We start from the raw sequence: 20,718 nt of genomic DNA on the forward strand, positions 1-20,718 counted from the left end.
ATGAGTGAGTCTCTGGTCTGACGGTTACTTGTGCAAGGACATCACAAGCATTTTGCTCAGAAGAATATCGTCAAAGGGGCGAACTCTCCCTCCTGGCGATGTGAGCTGACATCAACTCGGGATCCAAACAGCCCACCCTGTGGCCGCCGAATGATGCTGAGTAAGTCCCGTGGCGGCTGGTGTCCTGAAACACATTGTGAATTCTACTGCTCGCTTTTCCTGCGTGCGACCAAACTCCCGCTCTTTGCAAATCCTTTACCATATTATTCGACAGCATATTGATGGCCGCTATAAGCGGCCACATTTTCTTGAGCTTGTTCGCTATGAAATAGTTTAATATGACGAGTAATCGACTAATGCATATTATCCTTCCAAATGGTTGGAATCCTGTCATCAATAACATTAGCGTTGTTAGTTCTTGTTGAACCTCTGTCTCCATGTGCAGCGTTGTGAGAGGATGCTAAACAGGCCGCGTTTATTACAACAGGTCCTCCATAGAACTCCTGCAGGTTGGAATATTTAAAATCGTTTACTGTATTGAAACAACCCAACACGTCCAGAGAATGTATCTAAAATATGCATTTTCTCTTAGATGTAAATGAAATGCACCCATCGTTTGCTGAAAATAAGTCAGTTTCTCTGTCGTTGTTTAGTAACTGATTGAAAGCTGCAAAGGAAGGGGAATTGGAAAATTGGAAACAACTTTCCATACTGATAAGTTCGTATTGATGTAAAATGCGGCATTTGAAATTGACTGGATGCAAGATGAATAAACTGGCAGAATCTATTATTTCACATTTCGTACAATATTAGATTCTGATGTGAATTAAATTAACTGTATATTAGTGGAGGCAATTATCCTGTGTTGAAATACTCACCATTTTAGAAAGTTTTCCAGAGGTATTGCAAACACAGAGTGGAGATTCCGGACAGCATAACCAGACCTCCCAGCACAATACAACAATGCAAAGCACAACTGCTGGCAATGGAAATGAAGTAATCCACGCACTTTCAGGTAATGAGTCAGAGCGATCTAAGCAACGAAAGGCCGTTAGTCTCATCTCGGCCATGCTATCAAAAAACTACCGCCTAACCAGCTAATCACATTTTCCATCACTTATCCATAGTCTTGTGTGCCTTGGCATCTCAAGTGCCTATCTAATTACTACTTCAACGTTATGTGGGTTCCTGTCCATCACACTGACAGGCAGTGAGTTCCAGATTCCCAATACCCTCTGGGCGAAAAAGCTTCTCCTCACATCTACCTGTAAACCTCCTGCATCTTGTCTTAAATTTGTGCCACCTGCCCTCCATCATCCCCCCACGACCGTCTTGAACACTCAATCAAGAGTTTTTTTTAATCCCCTACACATGACCCACACAACTCTCTACATCTCAACCATCTCCCTTCTCAGGCCTAAGGAAGGCAACCTCCAGTCTGTCCAATCTCTCTTCATAGCTGAGACTCTCCAGCCCAGGCATCACTCCGGTAAATCCCCTCTGCACCCTCTGTCTTGCTGTCACATCCCTCCTGTAAGCAATGTATTGAGATGAGGGTGACATCTTCATCCCTCCTTTTATTGTGTAGTATCTTAAACCCATTGTTCCCAATTTGGGGACTAATATTTTAGGAAGGATGTCAAGAATTCAGCCATGGTGTTATGAAACGAAGTTTTAAATTACTTAGCAAAAGCGCCCTTTGCATAGTTTTCAACGAACTTCTGTGTTAGATCTTCAAAACCGTTTTCTCAAGTTTAATTTGGCTCTCCTGAATCCATGTTAGCTATTCGCAATTCACCCAAACTTCCCTCACTTCCTGTTCACCGATTGTCTTGTTACTTTTCTAAGACCTCACGTCCCGCTAATGCTGAACTGCCAGAGAAGTCTTTGTTCACTCAACGAATTGCTGTCATTTTGCAGATGGTCTTTGAAAAGGTGGTGGGAGAGAATTTGAAATATACTTTAAAGACAAAAGAAATGCAGAGTGATAGGAAACGGTGAAGAGGGATGATGAAATAAGTGGACATTTCAAATAACTAACAAAAACTGATAGGTCCCGTTCTAGAACGAGCGCTCCTATGAACAGCCATGTTTTATATTTAGGAGTCAAGAATAAAAGGTAATTTTCATCTCTTAGGACCTTTCATTTCCCGAGCAACAAAATAAAACTCGACATTGCATTTCGTTCCCAAAAATGTTTTGCCGTAAACATCTTTCTGATGTACAGGGTGTAGGTTTGCTCGCTGAGCTGTAGGTTTGATATCTAAACGTTTCATTATCTGGCTAGATAACATCATCAGTGGCGACCTCCAAGTGAGACATGTATTGGAGACGCAATACATGTGTAAACGCAATGTTTAATTGCAATTGTGGAAGGAGGCCGCTGTGGTGAAAAAATGATTTGGAGATGCTGGTGTTGGACTGAGGTGTACAAAGTTAAAAATCACACAACACCAGGTTATAGTCCAACAGGTTTAATTGGAAGCACACTAGCTTTCAGAGCGCCGCTACATCAGGTGATAGTCACTGTCACCTGATGAAGAAGCGTCGCTCCGAAAGCTAGTGTGCTTCCAATTAAACCTGTTGGACTATAACCTGGTGTTGTGTGATTTTTAACGTGGTGAAAAAAAAAGCCTTAATGAATTATCCACGGTAATGTCTGTCATCCATACGTGTCCCAAAGATACTGACAAAGTAGATAAGATTCAAAAAGAGGTTAGAACCTGAATAATGTTACTTATTTGATGCCCAGTATTTTCTTACTTTCTTGTTCAATACAGCGCTCTTCCAGGACTCTGGAGATTTCTCTGCGCACTGTGAAGAAAATTAAGTACTTTCTGCCCTAAAACATATGTCTCTGTTGCAAGGTTTGTGAAGGTTTGTAGCTCAGGTTGAGGTTTAGGGTGTAGGGTTGCTCACTGAGCTGTAGGTTTGATATTCAGACGTTTCATTCCCTGGCTAGGTAACACCATCAGTGGCGACCTCCAAGTGAAGCGAAGCTGTTGTCTCCTACTTTCTATTTATATGTTTGTCCTGGATGGGCTTCCTGGGGTTTGTGGTGATGTCATTCCCTGTTCGTTTTCTGACGGGTTTATAGATGGTATCTAGATCTATGTGTTTGGTTATGGCGTTGTGGTTGGAGTGCCAGGTCCCTAGGAATTCTCTGGCATGTCTATGTCTGTGTCTCTGTTGGACTCCGGCGGTACGCCAACTACAAATCTAACGTTTTGTTTGATCCCTTCAATATCTTCAAGTACTTTGGGTGCGTTCAATTGGACGGTCATGCTCTCATTTCTGTTTGAAGGAGAGACCGTGTCAGTGTGCAGTGCTCTATGTTGCTACTCTCACTGTCAGGTGTGGAGATTGATGTACAACTGAAATGGATGTGCTTCGCCAGATACAGACAGACGACGCGGGGTTCCGCGGTACAATCAGAAAGCGCTGGAAAATACTCACAGCTCTGGCAGCATCTGTCCAGAGAGAAGCACAGTTATGGTTCAGACCCGAATTCATGGTCTGTCAATGTTGATTTCCAGCATTCACCGATTTTATTTCAAATTTGCAGCAAATGCAATATTTTGCTTTTGTTTTCGCATGCCTATGAATTAATATGGGTGGCACGGTGGCACAGTGGTTAGCGCTGCTACCTCACAGCGCCAGAGACCTGGGTTCAATTCCCGCCTCAGGCGACTGACTGTGTGGAGTTTGCACATTCTCCCCGTGTCCGCGTGGGTGTGCTCCGGTTTCCTCCCACAATGGGCAGGTTAGGTGAATTGATCATGCTAAATTGCCCGTAGTATAAGGGACAGGGGTAAAATGTAGGAGAATGGGTCTGGGTGGGTTACACCGTCGGTGTTGACTTGTTGCCCCGAAGGGCCTGTTCCCACACTGTAAGTAATCTAATCTAATCTGGTGTGCAAGACTTGATGTAGACGCTATGGACGTAGAGGACCTCATGTTAATTGCTATTGACGCCTGTAAGTAATTCTTGGTGTCCTACCGATGTTAGTGTGCGGCTTTCTACAGGTTGGTATAGAAATGAATATGAATAAAACGGTCCAAATAGTTGAAAATTACCTTCTATTCTTGGCTCCTAAATATAAAACATGGCTGTTCATAGGACCGCTCATTCTAGAACGGGACCTATCGGTTTTTGTTAGTTATTTGAAATGTCCATTTATTTCACCATCCCTCTTTACTATTTCCTATCACTCTGCTTCTCTTTTGTCTTTAATGTATATGTGGCATTCTCTCCCACCACCTTTGCAAAGAGCTTCTTCAAAATGACAGCAATTCGTTGAGTGAACAAAAACATCCCGAGCAGCTCAGTTTTTTTCCAACTCACACCCACTTTTCTCCACATTCCAGTGTCTGGGCATGGGTCGAAAGGCCTCCTTTTGAATTGTCAGTTCTCTGGTTCTATGATTCTATGATACTTGTTGTGCGTCATATTCCCATTTGACAGAGGCTTTGTGAACCCAACCCGGGCTGCTGATGCTTAGCTGAGAGCCCGGCTGCCATATCCTCCATTGTAGTTGGTCTGCTAACCCTTACAAACGGTATAAATTCCTTTCTTTTGCCGGGAATTATATTTTCCTGATTTCATCGCTCGTTGTTTTAACAGTCACCTTAAATTATAGACTCTTGAAGTCAAGCTTTAAGCTCATTCACTTTAGGTATTGCTATGTAAATCTAGAATTGCTACAGTGTAGATGCAGGCCATCCGGGAAGTCTCCGCCTGTCCCTTTATTCCCACGGTTTCAACTTTGGCAAAAACCTATCAGACGTTGTTCTTTTTCAAAGATAAATTTTGCGGTATCCTTTTATGCCGTTGAAATAATTCCTAGTTTGGAGGTTTTGAAGCGCCCTCGGTTTTAATCGCAATTCTCTGGCAGGAAGTGACTTCGAAGAAAGCGGGGACTGGCTGACTCGCAATACAGTTCCCATAAGCATCATTCTGGGTTTTGCAATCGGCATCGTGTCGGCGTGTTGCTGCCTCTACCTCTTCAAACGGCGGATCGGTGAGTAATTTGCTTTGCGAACCATATTCCAGGCCGCGGCTCCTGGGTGGAATCAGCCTAAAACTGCAACAGTGGGACATAACGGGATTTACTCTTTTCTTTTCCCCTATGAAAGTCAACATGTCTTGGGTGAGCTGTGTTTTACCAATGGAACTGTGCAAATCAAGAAACACAGAAACGTAGGAAATAGGAGCAGCAGTGGACCATTTGATTACTTGCGACTGCGCTGCGATTCAATATAATCATCATATTTGATCATTGGGTGCAATACTCTAATTCCAAATCCCCGCCCGCCCAATATCTCTTAATCCCTTTAGTCACAAGAACGATATCTACCTCCTTCCTGAAAACACAATCTTTTGGCCTCACCGCTTTCTGTGGTACTGAATTACGCATCTATCTCTGTGTAAGGATTATTGTTCCTCATCTTAGACCTAAATGGTCTACTCCTTCATTAAACATCTTATCCTTAGAGCCCTAATTCTGGACTCCACCACCGTGGGAAACCTCCCAGCTGCATCTAGCTTGTTATAATTTTATAGGTCTCTATGAGATTCCCCCCTCATTCATCTGAAGTTCAATGAACTGAGTCCTAACGAACTCAATCTCTTGTCATACACCAGTGCTATCATAATTTAGTAAACTTTTATTGCAATCTACAGCAAGAGCATAGTTCCTCAGTAAAGGAAAGTTCCTCAGTTAAAGCACACAATATTCCAGATATAGTTTGATGTGAAGGAGCATCCGATGAAGGAGCAGCGCTCCGAAACCCAATGCTTTCAAATTAACCTGCAAGACGATAACCTGCTGTTCTGTGATTTTTGTTTTACCTAATATAGTTTCTTGCTGCATTTGGAATTCAGGTTCAGAATATTGGTGTGAATTATTGTCGAACGGAGCTCTGTGGACAGGGCCAATTGGAGCATCCTACTCCTATTTTCTTCTTCATTAATGATAATTTTTTCATCATATATAAAAGTTGCTCCGGTACAATCCAATCTAACTGAAATCGAATGTGCTTCTATCGAAACAGAGTGCAGCAGCAGCATCTCATTGAGTCGTGCAGCGTGATTGAAGATAAACCATTCCCAGTCCAGTAGGATTCTTCTAGCGTTGCGAAGAAGCAGTTAATTCAACTCCAAAATACTAACTCAATTTCTCTTTCCACAGCAACTGCGTTTCTCTGGCATATTATTTTTGTTTTTTTAAAAAAAATCAAATTGCTAGTATCTGCAGTATTTTTTGTTTTATTATTATTTTGCTTTAGTGGAGACTAACGTATTATTTGCTCTGATATCTCCAGAACAGTCAAACTTCTCCTTTGTGAAAGTTTTGCCTGCTTTATTACTGTCAAGTCTGTGCATTATCGTACTCCAGCATACTTCTTAGAGTTTTGGTGTTTTTGGGCGATGTAATTCACTTTGTTCAAATCTAGTCTGCATTCTACATTTAATGACAGTGTGCACTTAATAAATATTAACTTGTTTTTGGATTTGGATTTCACAATGGAAGCTGATGGGTGACCTGTGAAGTTTTTCTTTGAAGGTCAGCAAGTCCTTCTTGAACAGTGAACGAAATCCAATTTATTTTAGAAAGCAGGCAACACCTGACCTCACTAGTGTCATTGCAACAAGATGTTTGTACTTTAGGGTTATGACGAGCAAAGTAAACAGATTAGACCATTAGAATTATTTTTGATTCAGAAGAGAACAGCTCAAACAAGTTGATTTTTTAAAAAAGGTATAGAAAATACCAGAGCTGAGTTCAGAAGCAAGTTAGCTTTTGTGTCCCTGGAGAAGAACTTGTTCACTGAAGGACTTAGTTTGCAAAATTCCAACAGGAGAAAAGTTTGATTAGAAATCAGCAGGTTATTAGAACTGAGAAAGTATCAGCTCTTGAATTTATGGAAGACTTGTTTTTATTAGAATTCATCAAATTGTTTCTATGGTCTACCGTCCATGGCAAGGCCATTATAAAGAATCATTGAAGTTGAAAGAGGCGTGTCTTTCTCTGCACATGAGCTTGTTATCAACGAACAGTTTGAAACTTTATTTGCTGAGTGTTTTAAGATCATTCAATTGCCTTCAATTTTCACATGACTGTGTTTTAAGATCTTATTTTGTGCAGCAAACATTTGCTCCAACTGTTAAAGAAAATGGTGTGAATGCATTTCAATGACGAGCAATCAACTTTGACTGCACACTCAGGCACACTTCACATATAAAACAAACTGAAGAGATCGAGACATTTTTAGCTGGAGCACAGGAGGTTGAGGGGCTAACCTTATATGCGTTACTAAAATTAGGAAGGGCATAGACAAGGTGAATAACAAAAGTATTTTCCCTCGGGTGCCGTAGTTCAAAAGTAGGCGCATATTTTTAAGGTGAGATGAGAGATTTAAAGGTGAAATGAGGGGTAACTTTTTTTTAACACAGAGTGGTTTATGTGTGGAATCAACTGCCAGAGGAAGTGATGGCTGCAGGTGCAGTTAAAATGTTTAAAAGATTTTTGTATAAATTAATAAATAGAAAAGGTTTAAAGGGATTTGGGCCAAGTGCAGGCAAATAGAACTAGTGTAATTTGGGAACATGTTTGGCGATGATTGATTGAACCGAAGAGTCCGTATCCATGTTGTATGACACGCCACACATGCGCAGACATAAAGCACACACAAACACACAACACTCGTATACCGCACATGCACAATACGCACCGCATCTCACACATCTGACGCGTACACCACACACGGCACCCACCCACACAAACATACAAACACCCAGACCAACTCACATCATACACACTGATGCTCTATCAAGCTATATTTAATTATTGGACCTGTCTTGTACAATAGCATCTCAGAGACGGCGAGGACTGCACATTCTGCAGATCAGAGTCGAAAAATGTGGCGCTGGGAGAAACGCAGCTCGTCAGGCAGCATCGGAGGAGCAAGGGAGGCGGTGTTTGGGGCTGACCTGCTGTGTTTTTCAAACGCCATACTTTTCCACAATAACACCCCAGTTTAAATCATAACATGTCTTAAAGTGATAGCAACTGAATGAACTATGTATACCGGGGGGAAAAAAAATCAGGAATTGCTGGAATAATTTAGCAGGTCTGGCAGCACGTATGGAGAGCAAGCGGAGTTGTTAGAGCCCAGTGAGCCTTCCGAAGGCGTTAAAATGATACACTGGCTACGATTTAAACCCTATCCCGACAAATGCAGAGGTATTATCATAACTATTTAATTTATATAAACAGCTGCAAATGTGTTGCTGGTCAAAGCACAGCAGGCCAGGCAGCATCTCAGGAATAGAGAATTCGACGTTTCGAGCATAAGCCCTTCATTTAATTTATATGCAGAGAATAGTTCTGCGAACGCTTGCGCCGAATGTTTTTAATCAGGGGCCCTCTTCATTTTCCTTCCAGATGCTTGCGCCGATTCGATCTGCCTCAGACATTATCCCCGGCGACACCAAGAGCCGTCGCGCAAGGTACTATGATAATTCTTGTTTTTTTTTCTCTCTCTCTTTAAAGCTTGTTTGATTTTACTGCTGCCTTTGTTGGCTCTTGGGTCTAAGATGGGACTGCTCGCAACAAAGAACCGCTACGCTGCTAATCTCAGATTATTCTTATTATGAACAGCATGTTGGAATTGGTTCTTCTATATGATAAGGGGGCAGTCACACCATTTTCTTTAACAGTCGGACCAAATGTTTGCTGCACAAAATAAGATCTTTAAAAATTGAGCATGTTAAAAGGAATTTAACAAGGAAAATTTTTGATGAGGCTAGCTGTTAAGTGTTTGAATTGTCAGCTTTCAGTCAAAAAAACCCCACAAATTATTGGAGGAGTATGTTCATTTAAATTGACGTGGGAAAGGGTGGATGACGTAAATCAAATCAGCATGAGATCGGTTGAAGATTATTGAAACATGATCAGCTCAATTGGAAAGACCTGACTCCTTGTTCTGTTGGAAAGAGCGAGAGAGGAGGGTAATGTCCATCAAATCCTTGAGGTGATGAGCGAATTGAAACGTCAAATCCAAACAATCTTTTCCATTTCTGATCCCCGTTTTTCAGCGCTGAAATCCCGGATACTGGGGAAGGGGTTATTGGGATTTTGGAAGTTTACTCCAGTTTATACAGGAACTTTGCAATGTCGGTAGTTGGAATTGAAATGTTTCTTTCAATTATTACTGCTCAGCCCAATAATACTGCCAGCTTACTTAGGGCTAAAGGGACAGTGTCAGCCATTTGATTCACAGAGTTTGGCATGGCAGAGTAAAAGTAAAATGCAAGGCTAATTAGGACTGAGTGAGAGTAAGATCACAGGGTTGGAAAGGCGGAGTTCCACATACTCTAAATGCTAAGGGTTAGGCTGGCAATGAGACAGATTAATATCCAGGGGCATAATGATGCCGTATGATCCTCGCGTTAACATACTATTCTGTGGCATTCGTGCTGAGAGTTGGGGTAGGATTCTGTCACTCAATTGCTCCTCATATCGTCATATCCCACCTTGCGTTCCCCATTTATAATGAACATGACAACCCAGTTGCTGCAAAACCAAACCAGAGCAATTCGATGTCACTGGACGGACGGGTCGTGTCCACATGGCCTACCCTGTTGCGGACTCATGACAGTAAACAGATGTTTGAGCAGAAATGGAATCGGGAATGATGATGTGGAGGATTATCAGCTCAGCCGTGGTCTCAGTGAATAGTAGAGCGCTCTCGATGGGCCGAATGGCCTAAATCTGCTCCCACATGTTATAGAATCATAGATACCCTGCAACGTGGAAACAAGCCATTCGATCGACCCTCTGAAGAGCATCCCAATATGCTGCCCTTTCCCTGTCATCCTGTATTTCACACAGCACCAGGTTATAGTCCAACAGGTTTATTCAGAGGCAATAGCTTTCGAAGCGCTGCTTGTTCACCAACCAGCTGATGAAGGAGCAGCGCTCCGAAAGCTAGTGCCTCCAAATAAACCTGTTGGACTATAACCTGGCGTTGTATGATTTTTAACTTTGTCCACCCCAGTCCAACACCAGCTCCTCCAAACCCTGTATTTCCCATGACTAACCCACCTAACCTGCACATCCTTGGACACCACGGACACCTGACCTGCCCATCTCTGGACTTGTGGCCTGATGTTCTAATAATATGAGTATTGCTGTTCTAGTTTAATTAACATTTGATTGTTTTCGCTTTGGATAATCGATTCACAAATTATCTGGATTCCAGATGCAGCGAGCTCTGTGTTGGTGTGGGGTGAGGGTAAACATTGCCAGGGCAGTGGTGGTGGGGACTGGACCAAACGCGGCGGGGTTCCGTAAGCGTCCTTCACAGCCTCACATTATTTTCCGATAGGCTGGCGACTCTCCTTCACAGGGGTCTGGTATTGTCTACGCGCAGCTGAATATCACGATATCAGGCGAAGAACCACCTGAACATTCACGGGCAACTCCGACGAAGACGCACTCAGAAGACGTGGGACAGGCTGGGTGCTGTTCGTCAGCATTCCCGACGGACACGCACGGAATTTGCTCTGGGGCCGAACAAAGACACACGGAGTCTACTCGGCAAGTCTCCTTCAGACATCGCCCAACAGATTTCTCGGCAGAGGGCGCATGTGAATATGCTTCAATCTGCAAAACCAGCGGTTAATCGAAAACTTCAATAACTGGGCTCAATCGTAAACAATATGACAATCGGATGAGGCTGGCTTTATAATTCTGGTTCCCAATTACAGATTGGAATAGATGTCGGATGCACTTTTGAATTTTCCTAATTAAATTAGCTTCCCAACAGTGTGGAAACAGGCCCTTCGGCCCCACAAGTCCACACTGACTCTCCAATGAGTAACCCACCCAGACCCATCTTTCTCTGACTAATGTACCTAATACTAGGGGTAATTTAGCACGGCCAATTCACCCTAACCTGCACATCTTCGTGACTGTGGGAGGAAACCGGGGCATCCGGAGGAAGCCCACGCAGACACGGGGAGAATGTGCAAACTCCACACAGTTAGTTGCCCGAGGCAGGAATTGAACCGGGGTCCTGGCGCTGTGAGGCAGCAGTGCTAACCACTGAAAAACAAACCTAAAGGGTCCCATGTCGACTATACAATGGGACATAGCCCTTTGGGGCGCAAGGCCTGGCAGTCCATCTGAAATGTTTTTGCATTAGGCCTGTTTTTCCTATAGAGTCATGGATATGTACAATATGGAAACAGACCCTGTACTTCAACTCATTCAAATTGACAAGGTATTCTAAATTAAGCTAGCCCATTTGCCAGCATTTGGTCTACGTCCCTCCAAACCCTTCCAGTTCATGTGCCCACAAGATGTCTTTTTTAAAATATATTTTTATTGGAGAAATAGATTTTTTAATATTTCCACAATTACAAAACAAAACAATTCAAAACAATACAAAAAACAACCCAAGTAATAAAAACCAACTCAACCTCATGTACAAATGTGTAAACACATACAGAATTTTAATAAAACTCCAGCTAGTTATTTAACTAACTAACTAAATAATAACCAACACAAACCTATAAACAGTAATAACCCAGCCCAGCCAAGCAAAACACTCATACATTCACAGTTCCTCCTCTCTGGATATTGGACTCGTGAAACACAATAATTATGGCTGTATATCGCCCAGTATATAGTGTGGCAGATAAATCTGTGTCCAGGTATTCCATAAAGGGCTGCCATGTCTTACAAAAATTCTCAGTTTTGTGGTGTACCATACCTGTGAGAAAGTCCATGGGAATATGCTCCATAACAACTTTCCGCCAACCCAAACAGGCCCAGGGAGTTTAAGGATATCCAACCCAGCAAGATATTCTTCCTTGTGCAACAAGTGAGGATATTGAAAATGTTTTTCTTATGCGCATCTGTAGGGAATACAGTGGGCAGGACCAGAAGGAGAGAGATAGGGTCTGTCTCCACCCTTACACCCAAAATCCTCTCCATTGCACCTGCCACAACACTCCAATATATTGGAAGCCGACCACAAGACCAGAGACAATGGGTAAGAGTGCCTGTACAGACTTTGCACTTAGGACATGCTGAAGATACCCTGGTTTAAATTTTAACAATTGGTTTGGACCAAGTGGACCCTATGGAGGATCTTCAACTGTAAAGCATGGGTTGTATTGCAAATTCATATCTTTCTTGCATTTTCTCCTCCCATGCCTCTGAGGAAATTTCAACACCTGGCTGTCTCTCTCACACTCTGCAGAGTCAATCAAACTCATCTAAAGGGGCACTCCTCAATTGATGATATGAAGTACTGAGAGAAAGTGTATTCTTAGCACTGAGCACCACCATCTCTATATCAGATTTGTAGGGACCAGTCAAAAGTGTAGTCTGTTTTTGAATGAAATCAATAACTTGAAAAAAAATGAAAGAGGTCCCTATTAGATAACTTGTACTTCTGTACTAACTGATCAAACAACATCATTATGTCTCCCTTAAATAAATTGCCCATGCAAAACACATCCCTAGCTCCCTACGGTTAAATCCTGAATCTATTATCGCCAGTTGAAAACTCAGCATACCCACTAAAGGTGTAAATGAAGATGTCCTGCCAGTATTGTCTTCCCTCTGCTGAATTGCCCTCCATGCTTTAACAGTATTGATGACTATTGGGTTGTGGCAATATTCCCTCACTGTCCTCATTTTGTCTAAAAACAGCAAACTGGTGGGGGGGGGGGGGGGGTGGAGGGGGAGGTGGGGGGGCACCTTGCCTGGGAGGCTTTGATATCGAGCCATATTGAAAGAGGATCCCCACAAGCCCAATCACTCACATAGGACAAAAGCGAGCTTAGTTGATAATTTTAATGTCTGAAAGGTCGATTCCCCTCAATCTGTGAGGCAGTTGCAGTTTAGCTAATTTAATGAGGGACCACTTATGATGCCAAATAAAGGAGCTGAACCAGCCATTTAGTCTCCTGAGTGTTTGCTTATTGAAAATTGGGGGAGCATCCATATAGCAAATGGAGAAGAATATTTATCTTAATAAGTGCTATCTGACCCAATCATGAGACTGGAAGTGCTTCCCATCTTTGAAGGTCTTGCTTAATTTTGTCAATTAATTGGAGAAAATTGGCATTGAACAATCCAGAACTGGAGTAATGAAAATGCCCAAATACATAAAACCCCACTGTGGCCACCTAAATGGGAATCTATATCCACCCCCGAGATCTAGTTCCTTCATGAGACCACCCACAGGCATAGCCTCCGATTTCAAAAAATTAATCTTGAGCCCTGAGAAAGCACCAAACGTGCAATTGCTTTGTATCAGGCAAGGCACTGAAACTGCTGGGTTTGTAAAAAAAATTAGTGCATCATCTACATACAACAAAATCTTATGTAATTTTGACCCCACTTTTGGAGCTGGTATATTGGGATCCTCACAAATGGCCTCTGCCAATGATTCAATCACCAATGTGAAAAGCAGTGGTGAAAGGGATAGTCCTGTTGTCTGTCCCTAAAAATGTTAGCATTGCTTGATTGTACCCCATTGATGAGAGGGCCACTGTAGAGAACCCTTACCCATCTCATAAAGACTTCGCTCAAACCAAACTGCTCCAGAGTATAGAAAAGGTACGGCCATTCAACTCAGTCAAATGCCTTCTCTGCATCTAGGGAAACCATCAATCCCTGTATTGACTGTTGGTGACATGCTTGAACTACATTAAGCAGCCTCCTACCATTACTGGAGGACCTGCAGCCCTTCATGAAGCGGGTGTGATCTTCTTGAACAATAGAAGGTAACACAGTCTCCAGCCTTAACACGGGAGTCTTACAGAGAATTTGAAAGTCCATGTTTAAGAGTGAGATGGGATTGTACAAAGCACAGTCTTCCAGGTCCTTCCCTTTATTAAGAATAAGTGAAACATTGGCCTTTCTCAGAAGGCGTTTGCTATGCTTTCCTTTATTGGTCAGAGTATTGACTATAGGAGTTGGGAGGTCATGTTGTGGCTGTACAGGACATTGGTTAGGCCATTGTTGGAATATTGCATGCAATTCTGGTCTCCTTCCTGTCAGAAAGATGTTGTGAAACTTGAAAGGGTTCAGAAAAGATTTACAAGGATGTTGCCAGGGTTGGAGGATCTGGGCTACAGGGAGAGGCTGAACAGGCTGGGTCTGTTTTTCCTGGAGTATCGGAGGCTGAGGGGTGACCTTATAGAGGTTTACAAAATTATGAGGGTCATGGATAGGGTAAATAGACAAAGTCTTTTCCCTGGGGTCGGGGAGTCCAGAATTAGAGGTTTAGGGTGAGATGGGAAAGATATAAAAGAAAGCTAAGGGGCAACTTTTTCATGTAGAGGGTGGTACGTGAATGGAATGAGCTGCCAGAGGATGTGGTGGAGGCTGGTATAATTGCAGCATTTAAGAGGCATTTGGATGGGTATATGAATAGGAAGGGTTTGGAGGGATATGGGCCAGGTGCTGTAAGGCGGGACTAGATTGGGTTGGGATATCTGGTCGGCATGGACAGGTTGGACTGAAGGGTCTGTTTCCATGCTGTACATCTCTATGACTCTATGACAATCATGACTGTATGTATCATTAAACATATTGAGCCTCGGGCCTTATAAATTCCTTATAGAACTCACTGGGAAGTCCATCAGGATGGGGCGCCTTTCCACTCTGAAGCTGCCCCAAAGCTTCCTGTACTTTTTGCTGTGTTGATGGGGCATTGAGAAAGGACTCTTGTTCAGGAGTCATGCCAGGGAGCTTCAGATCCTTAAAATAAATTCCATTTTGGCCTGCCCCTCCTCACAGCCCTTGGATTGGTATAACTTAGAGTAAAATCCCTCGAACGCGACATTCATCTTTTGAGAATCATATGTCAGATTCCCAGGCCCTTCCCTAATCGCCATAATGGCTTGTGGGGAACCCCTTTTCCTAGCAAGAACTGCTAAGTACTTGTCTAGCCTGTCACCATGCTCTTTTAACCTTTGCTTTGTAAAAGCAAGCTTCTTCTTTGCCATCTGAGTGAGCACAGAATTTAATGCAGACTGCAGCACCATAATCCCCTGTAGTTTGACCAATGAAGGTCTGTCAAAGTAAGCCTTCTCGGCTGCCTTCAACCATGCTTCAAGGAAACGTTGCTGCCCACCTTCTGCTGCTTCCAACTGGTGGAGTTGGAAAGAACTGACCCTCTGCCATAGGCTTTGGCAGTTTCCCAAAGGATGGATAGATAACCAACCTAGCCAAAGTTGATGTCTAGGAATGCCCAAAATTCCCTAGAGAAATACTCCCCAAACTTACTATCCAAGAGGATAAAGGGATCCATTCACCAGTGCTTCAAAACCACTGTAACATCCTTAATCTTAACCATAAGGTACACTGGAGCATGATCAGAGATATGACAAGTCATACAAGATGCCACCAAATCCAGGGTTGCTGCAGGGGTCAGAAAGGAAATCAATCCTAGTGTGACATCTGTGCAGATTGAATAAAAACATAAAATCCCTGCCTGTAGGATGGAGATGCCTCCAGACGTCCACCGACCCTAACTCCCCACACTGATCCACTAACAGGTTAGTTTGTAGAGAGAGTGTTGTGGGATCTTTCGGTAACCTGTCTACTGTGGGATCTATGAGATAGTTAAAAATCTTCCCCCATGATGATGTGCCGGGACTCAAAACTTATCAGTTTAGAAAACGCGCCTCCCAGAAATTTAAGGGATGAGCTGGAAGGCAATAAACATTTAAAACATAATATTCTTCCCCATTTATCAAGTCTTTAAGAATTACAAACCTCCCATATGTGTCTTTAAGACACTCTAGCAACTTAAATGGGATATTCTTCGTAACCAATATAGCCACTCCCCACTTCTGGAATTAAATGATGAAAAATAAACTCGGTCAAAGCCATTCTGCTGTAGTTTCAAATGCTCCCTTTCATCCAAGTGTGTCTCCTGTAACAAAGCAATATCCACCTTCTCCTTTCTAACACTCAAAAGTACCTTCTTCCACTTAATTGGTCAGCGACTTCCCTTGATATTACAGGTATACTCTTTAATTAAGTCATTAGCCATAAACCTCTGCAGTAACATTTAAAGTCCAGAGAGGAGGAACTCAAACCACAAATCGCTGAGCCTTAGTGTCACATAATCCATTAAACATAAGAACTACATAAACTAAAACCACTACATTTAACAATCTGACAAAACTATTAAAAATTAAAAACAACAAAAACCAAAAAGCAAACCAACGTATAAAGCACCAACGACGTTGAATAGGGGAACTCAGCCCCTGCCCGGAGGGGGCAACTACCCATCCCAAACTGCCCATAAGTGGGCATCTAGCCAGCCCACACATTTTATCTTCTCCTCGGTGGAGCCACACTGCAAACACAAGCAGAAAAGAGAGTAAACGCACCATCGAAAACTAATATGAATTAAATTTTTTTTAAGAAAAGAAATAAATACCTCACCCATCCTTCGGTATATCTCAACTTAGAAATTGAAAATATCCATCTCAACTGCCATCAAACATAGTTTAATCCAAATTATTATCAATAGAAAAAAATTAGATAAAGAAAGCTCCAACCGGATTTTCTCTGTTTCTTTTACAAAACGACAAAGACACACCCAAACAACACTGTTTATAGATACTAAAATTGTTCAAATTAGGTTAATTTGTCTACAAAGTCTCTCGCCTTCTCCGATGTGTCAAAGAGATGTATGGATCTATCTAAAGTGAACTGAAGCACCGCCGGATACCTCAGGGAGTACTGAATCCCAAGCTCCCTAAGCCTTCTCTTGACACTGTCATAAGATTTTCTTATGACAGCAGCTGAGAAGTCCTGAAAGAACATGATCTTACAGCCCTCATATATTACGGTCTTTGGACCCTTCCCCTAGACTCTCGAACCCTCCATGACTCTTTCCTTATCTCGGTAACAATGGAACCGCACCAGGAGAAAATGAGGATGTAGAACCAGACCCGCTTTCCGTGCTGTGACCCAGTGAGTCCCCTTTATCTTCAATCCTCTCATGCCAGCCTCCACGTGAAGGAGGGTGAGAAGTGAAAGATATAAAAGTGACCTAAGGGTCAACTTTTTCACGTACCATGTGGTACATGTATGGAACGAGCTGCCAGAGGAAGTGGTGGAAGCTATTACAATTGCAACATTTAAAAGGCATTTGGATGGGGATATGAATAGGAAGGGTTTGGAGGGACATGGGCCGGGTGCTGGCAGGTGGGACTAGATTGGGTTGGGAAATCTGGGCGGCATGGACGGGTTGGACTGAAGGGTTTGTTTCCATGCTGTACATCTCTATGACTCTACATCAGCGCAGGGCGGGGAAGGGAATCTTTCTAAAACACTTGGCATTAGTTCACTGTTGGAGTGCAAGATGTCAACAGCCAATGGACATTTCCAAGATGAAGGAGAAATGTAAGCATGGGAAAACAGTGACATCTTCTGGCGGGTGAGTGAATGAATTGAGAACATTGATTCTAAAACTATGAGCAAAAAATCCGAGGAGAAGGTGAAAAATATCATTCACTGAGGGATTTGCTGAGATATACACAGTGGCACTTGAAAAAGTATAAGTGTGTTTATCCCTCCCTTACTTGAGGGGTTTGGCGGGTGGAGTTCAGGTTGTGTTTATGTAGAATAAGCAAGAATCTAGAATTCTGTTGTTTCATTTGGAACGGCTGTGTGTTTTGATGTATTAATTAGAACTGGGAATGACCCTCATGCCTTTCCACCATTCAAATATCTAATCAGTACCACTCATCCTCTGTATCCCTTAACTCTCCTGTCTCCAGTAAATGTTTGTCCAGCTCAGCTTTGAAAGTTAACGTTGACTCCCGAGTCAACAGCCTTTCAGGGAAAAAAGGCTCCGCATTCTGAAGACCTATTGCCTCTAAAAAATACTCCTGGATTTAAAGAAGGGTCACTGAAATGTTTATACTCTGCTTTCTCTCTGCAGATGCTGCCAGAACCAACTAAAGATTTGCAGCAATTTCTATTTTTGTCGTAAATGCCCATTTGTCAATTTGGTGATTTACTGTAGATTCACAAACCAATGGAATCATTCCGTTGTTGTGCCCCATTTATAATTTTAAAGACACAAAAACAGAAATTGCTAGAGAAACTCAGCAGGTCCAGCAGCATCCGTGGGGAGAGAAACAGTTACTGTTTTCAGTTCTGGTGATTCGTCTTCATAACGGTTCTGTCCTGTTCTGAACTGCTCGGAAAGCAGATTCACTGAACTTGAAATGTTAACTCTGCTTTCTCTCCACAGATGTTGTGGGACCTGTTGAGTTTCTCCAGCGATTTCTGTTTTCATTTCAGATTTCCAGCATATGCAGTTCTTTGAATTGTTTTTCATTTAGTGCAATTTTGAAGATCTCGATTTAATCGCCTTTTGTGCATCTGAAGTCAATGATAATCACATTTATGTTGATCTTCAGGAGTCAGCACTACTGGCAATGATGGATGTTTGCAGTGTTTTATATTTGGAAAAGACATCTCAAGTGGCACAAAAATAAAATATGCTTTAAGAATGAGGTTGAACACTCCGCACATCATTGGAGTTACCATAGTTCTGTCTTGCTCAATGCCTTATTTAACACAAGCTTTGCAAACTATTACCCCATGTCCATGTTCACTCGCTGACTAATAACTTTAAGCATGCCTTAATATGGAAAAGTGGGCGCTGTAATAGCCGGGTGATAGCCTGCTGCTCATTCAACTTGCAGCAGCAATCTGCAGTACTGGGGGTGTAAGTGAATTGGTCATATTACAGTGTCACTATGAGATACCATCCAGTTGATTCTCGCTTTAAGTCCACCAAGCAATGGAGCATACCACATAATTGCCTGAATTAGTTGGAAAGGTTTATTGAAACTCGAGTCTGGCTTCATTATAATTAAACTGGTCTGGATGTAGATTTGCTCATTGAGCTAGAAGGTTCACCTTCAGATATTCCATCACCATATTAGATAACATCTTCAGTGAGCCTCTGGATGAAGCACTGCTGATGATTCCTGCTTTCTATTTATATGTTTGGGTTTCTTTGGGTTGGTGATGTTATTGCCTGTGGTGATGCCATTTCCTATGGTGATGTCATTTCCTGTTCTTTTTCTCAGAGTGTGGTCAATGAGGTCTCGGTCAATGTGTTGATGAACCTTCCAGTTCAGCAAGCAGACCTATATCCATAACCTCAACTTGAGCTACAAATCTTCTCAAAACTCACTAATCATTTAACTGTGTGCTATCAATTAGGCCGCAACTTACCAGATTCAGGCATCAATCATTGGGTTATCCAAAACTCCCAGCAAGATGAATTGCTGAGAGTGGGTGATCGGTCACAGAGATTGCAATGTTTATGTGTCTTGAATCATACTGATTTCATCAGCTGCATTGCACATGGAGATTGTTGCTGAACCCAATGTGGACTCAAAACGGCAGTCAATACTCTACCAATGGCATCGACTTTCAACTTCCATCTCAGTATGTGGGCGACTCCTCTCCAATGTTCATATGACAATGAGCCTATCAATCCCAATGCGAGGCCTTTACTGCTTTGTTTTGGATGCAGTATAAATTAATCCCGTTCTTTTCAGGTAACACAACAAAAAAACATACAAAATCGTCACTCGCCTCTAATATATTGTATTTAGTTTCATATCCGTTTAAGCAGCGTTACAAAATGAGTTCTGTTAAAGGCATGTTGTATTCTCTAAACAGAGTATTGTGTTCGTTATGGAAGTATAATATAAAACTGATAGAATTGTACCCAATAAGTAAATAAAAGCTTATTTTGACAATATGTATGAAGACTGAAAAATCAAAACTTTCAGGAATGTCTGAACAAGCTAAGATGTAGACGGTTGCAGATTGACTTGACTAAGGTCTTCAGGGCTATCAATCTATTTGATGGAGTAGACCTTTTAAAAATGCATTATTAAAAACAAGACAGCACAAACATTACATGGTCTATCGCAAATTTGTCAGTCCGGTCTCTTGGTCTCTGTGCTGCACGGTGCTCCACCTAGCAATCTAACTGAGTACTGGGTCGACATTTCTGAGCAAGTGCATGGGAAGTTCTCTGCCTGGCTTCTTAACCTTCTCTCAACATGATGAAGAGTCAATTCGTTATAATATGGCCACAGGTTTTACTTCAAAAGTACAGCATCAACAAGGCAAAAAGGAAAACCTGCATAATGCATTGAAATTTGTGGAGGCCTAGTAGATTTCAAGAACAAACACCAATTTTCAGACATAACCTTTTACAGTTTAAATGCACCGATCAACTGCAGATTGTCTTTGCCAGTTTCTTCTTAATTTGAGAATTGCCAAAGCTCACAGAAGTTTCACGCTGTCCGACGCGTACAGTCGGTATACATACGGATTAGGGGAAAGCTTTCATGTAGTGGTGCTATGGCTCAATTCATAATCAGGGATTCACATTATGTTCTGGGGGACAAAAACAGAAATCGCTGGACAAGCACAGCCAATCTGGCAGCTTCTGTGCAGAGAAATCAGAGTTAACATTTCAGATCTGGTGACCTTTCCTCAGAACTGATGGTAGTTAGGAGTATGTCGGTTTATGTGCAGAAGATAGGGTGATGGGAGGGGATAAGGAGTAAACGATAGGTGCAGATACAGCCCAAAGAGAGAGAGAGAGAGAACGGTTGGACAGACAAAGGAG

General features: G+C 42.3%; 1 protein-coding gene across 1 annotated transcript; it reads left to right on the top strand.

Annotated features, from left to right (window-relative positions):
- Positions 1 to 27: 27 nt before the first annotated feature.
- On the top strand, positions 28 to 11,402 carry LOC132832448 (uncharacterized). Its single transcript, XM_060850446.1, has 5 exons — positions 28 to 160; positions 887 to 1,015; positions 4,896 to 5,021; positions 8,448 to 8,512; positions 10,393 to 11,402. The coding sequence occupies exons 1-5, from the start codon at positions 151 to 153 to the stop codon at positions 10,687 to 10,689; spliced, it is 627 nt and encodes a 208-aa protein (XP_060706429.1). The 5' UTR covers positions 28 to 150; the 3' UTR covers positions 10,690 to 11,402.
- The last annotated feature ends 9,316 nt before the right edge of the window (positions 11,403 to 20,718 follow it).

This window comes from Hemiscyllium ocellatum, chromosome 35 (genome assembly GCF_020745735.1).
Source record: "Hemiscyllium ocellatum isolate sHemOce1 chromosome 35, sHemOce1.pat.X.cur, whole genome shotgun sequence".
Taxonomy (NCBI): domain Eukaryota; kingdom Metazoa; phylum Chordata; class Chondrichthyes; order Orectolobiformes; family Hemiscylliidae; genus Hemiscyllium; species Hemiscyllium ocellatum.

What these genes read in the sequence shown, in the direction of transcription:
- LOC132832448 (XM_060850446.1), top strand. An exon ending in CCTCTTCAAACGGCGGATCG is followed by an intron (nt 5,022 to 8,447) that starts GTGAGTAATTTG and finishes TTTTCCTTCCAG; the next exon opens with ATGCTTGCGCCGATTCGATC. An exon ending in ACCAAGAGCCGTCGCGCAAG is followed by an intron (nt 8,513 to 10,392) that starts GTACTATGATAA and finishes ATTTTCCGATAG; the next exon opens with GCTGGCGACTCTCCTTCACA.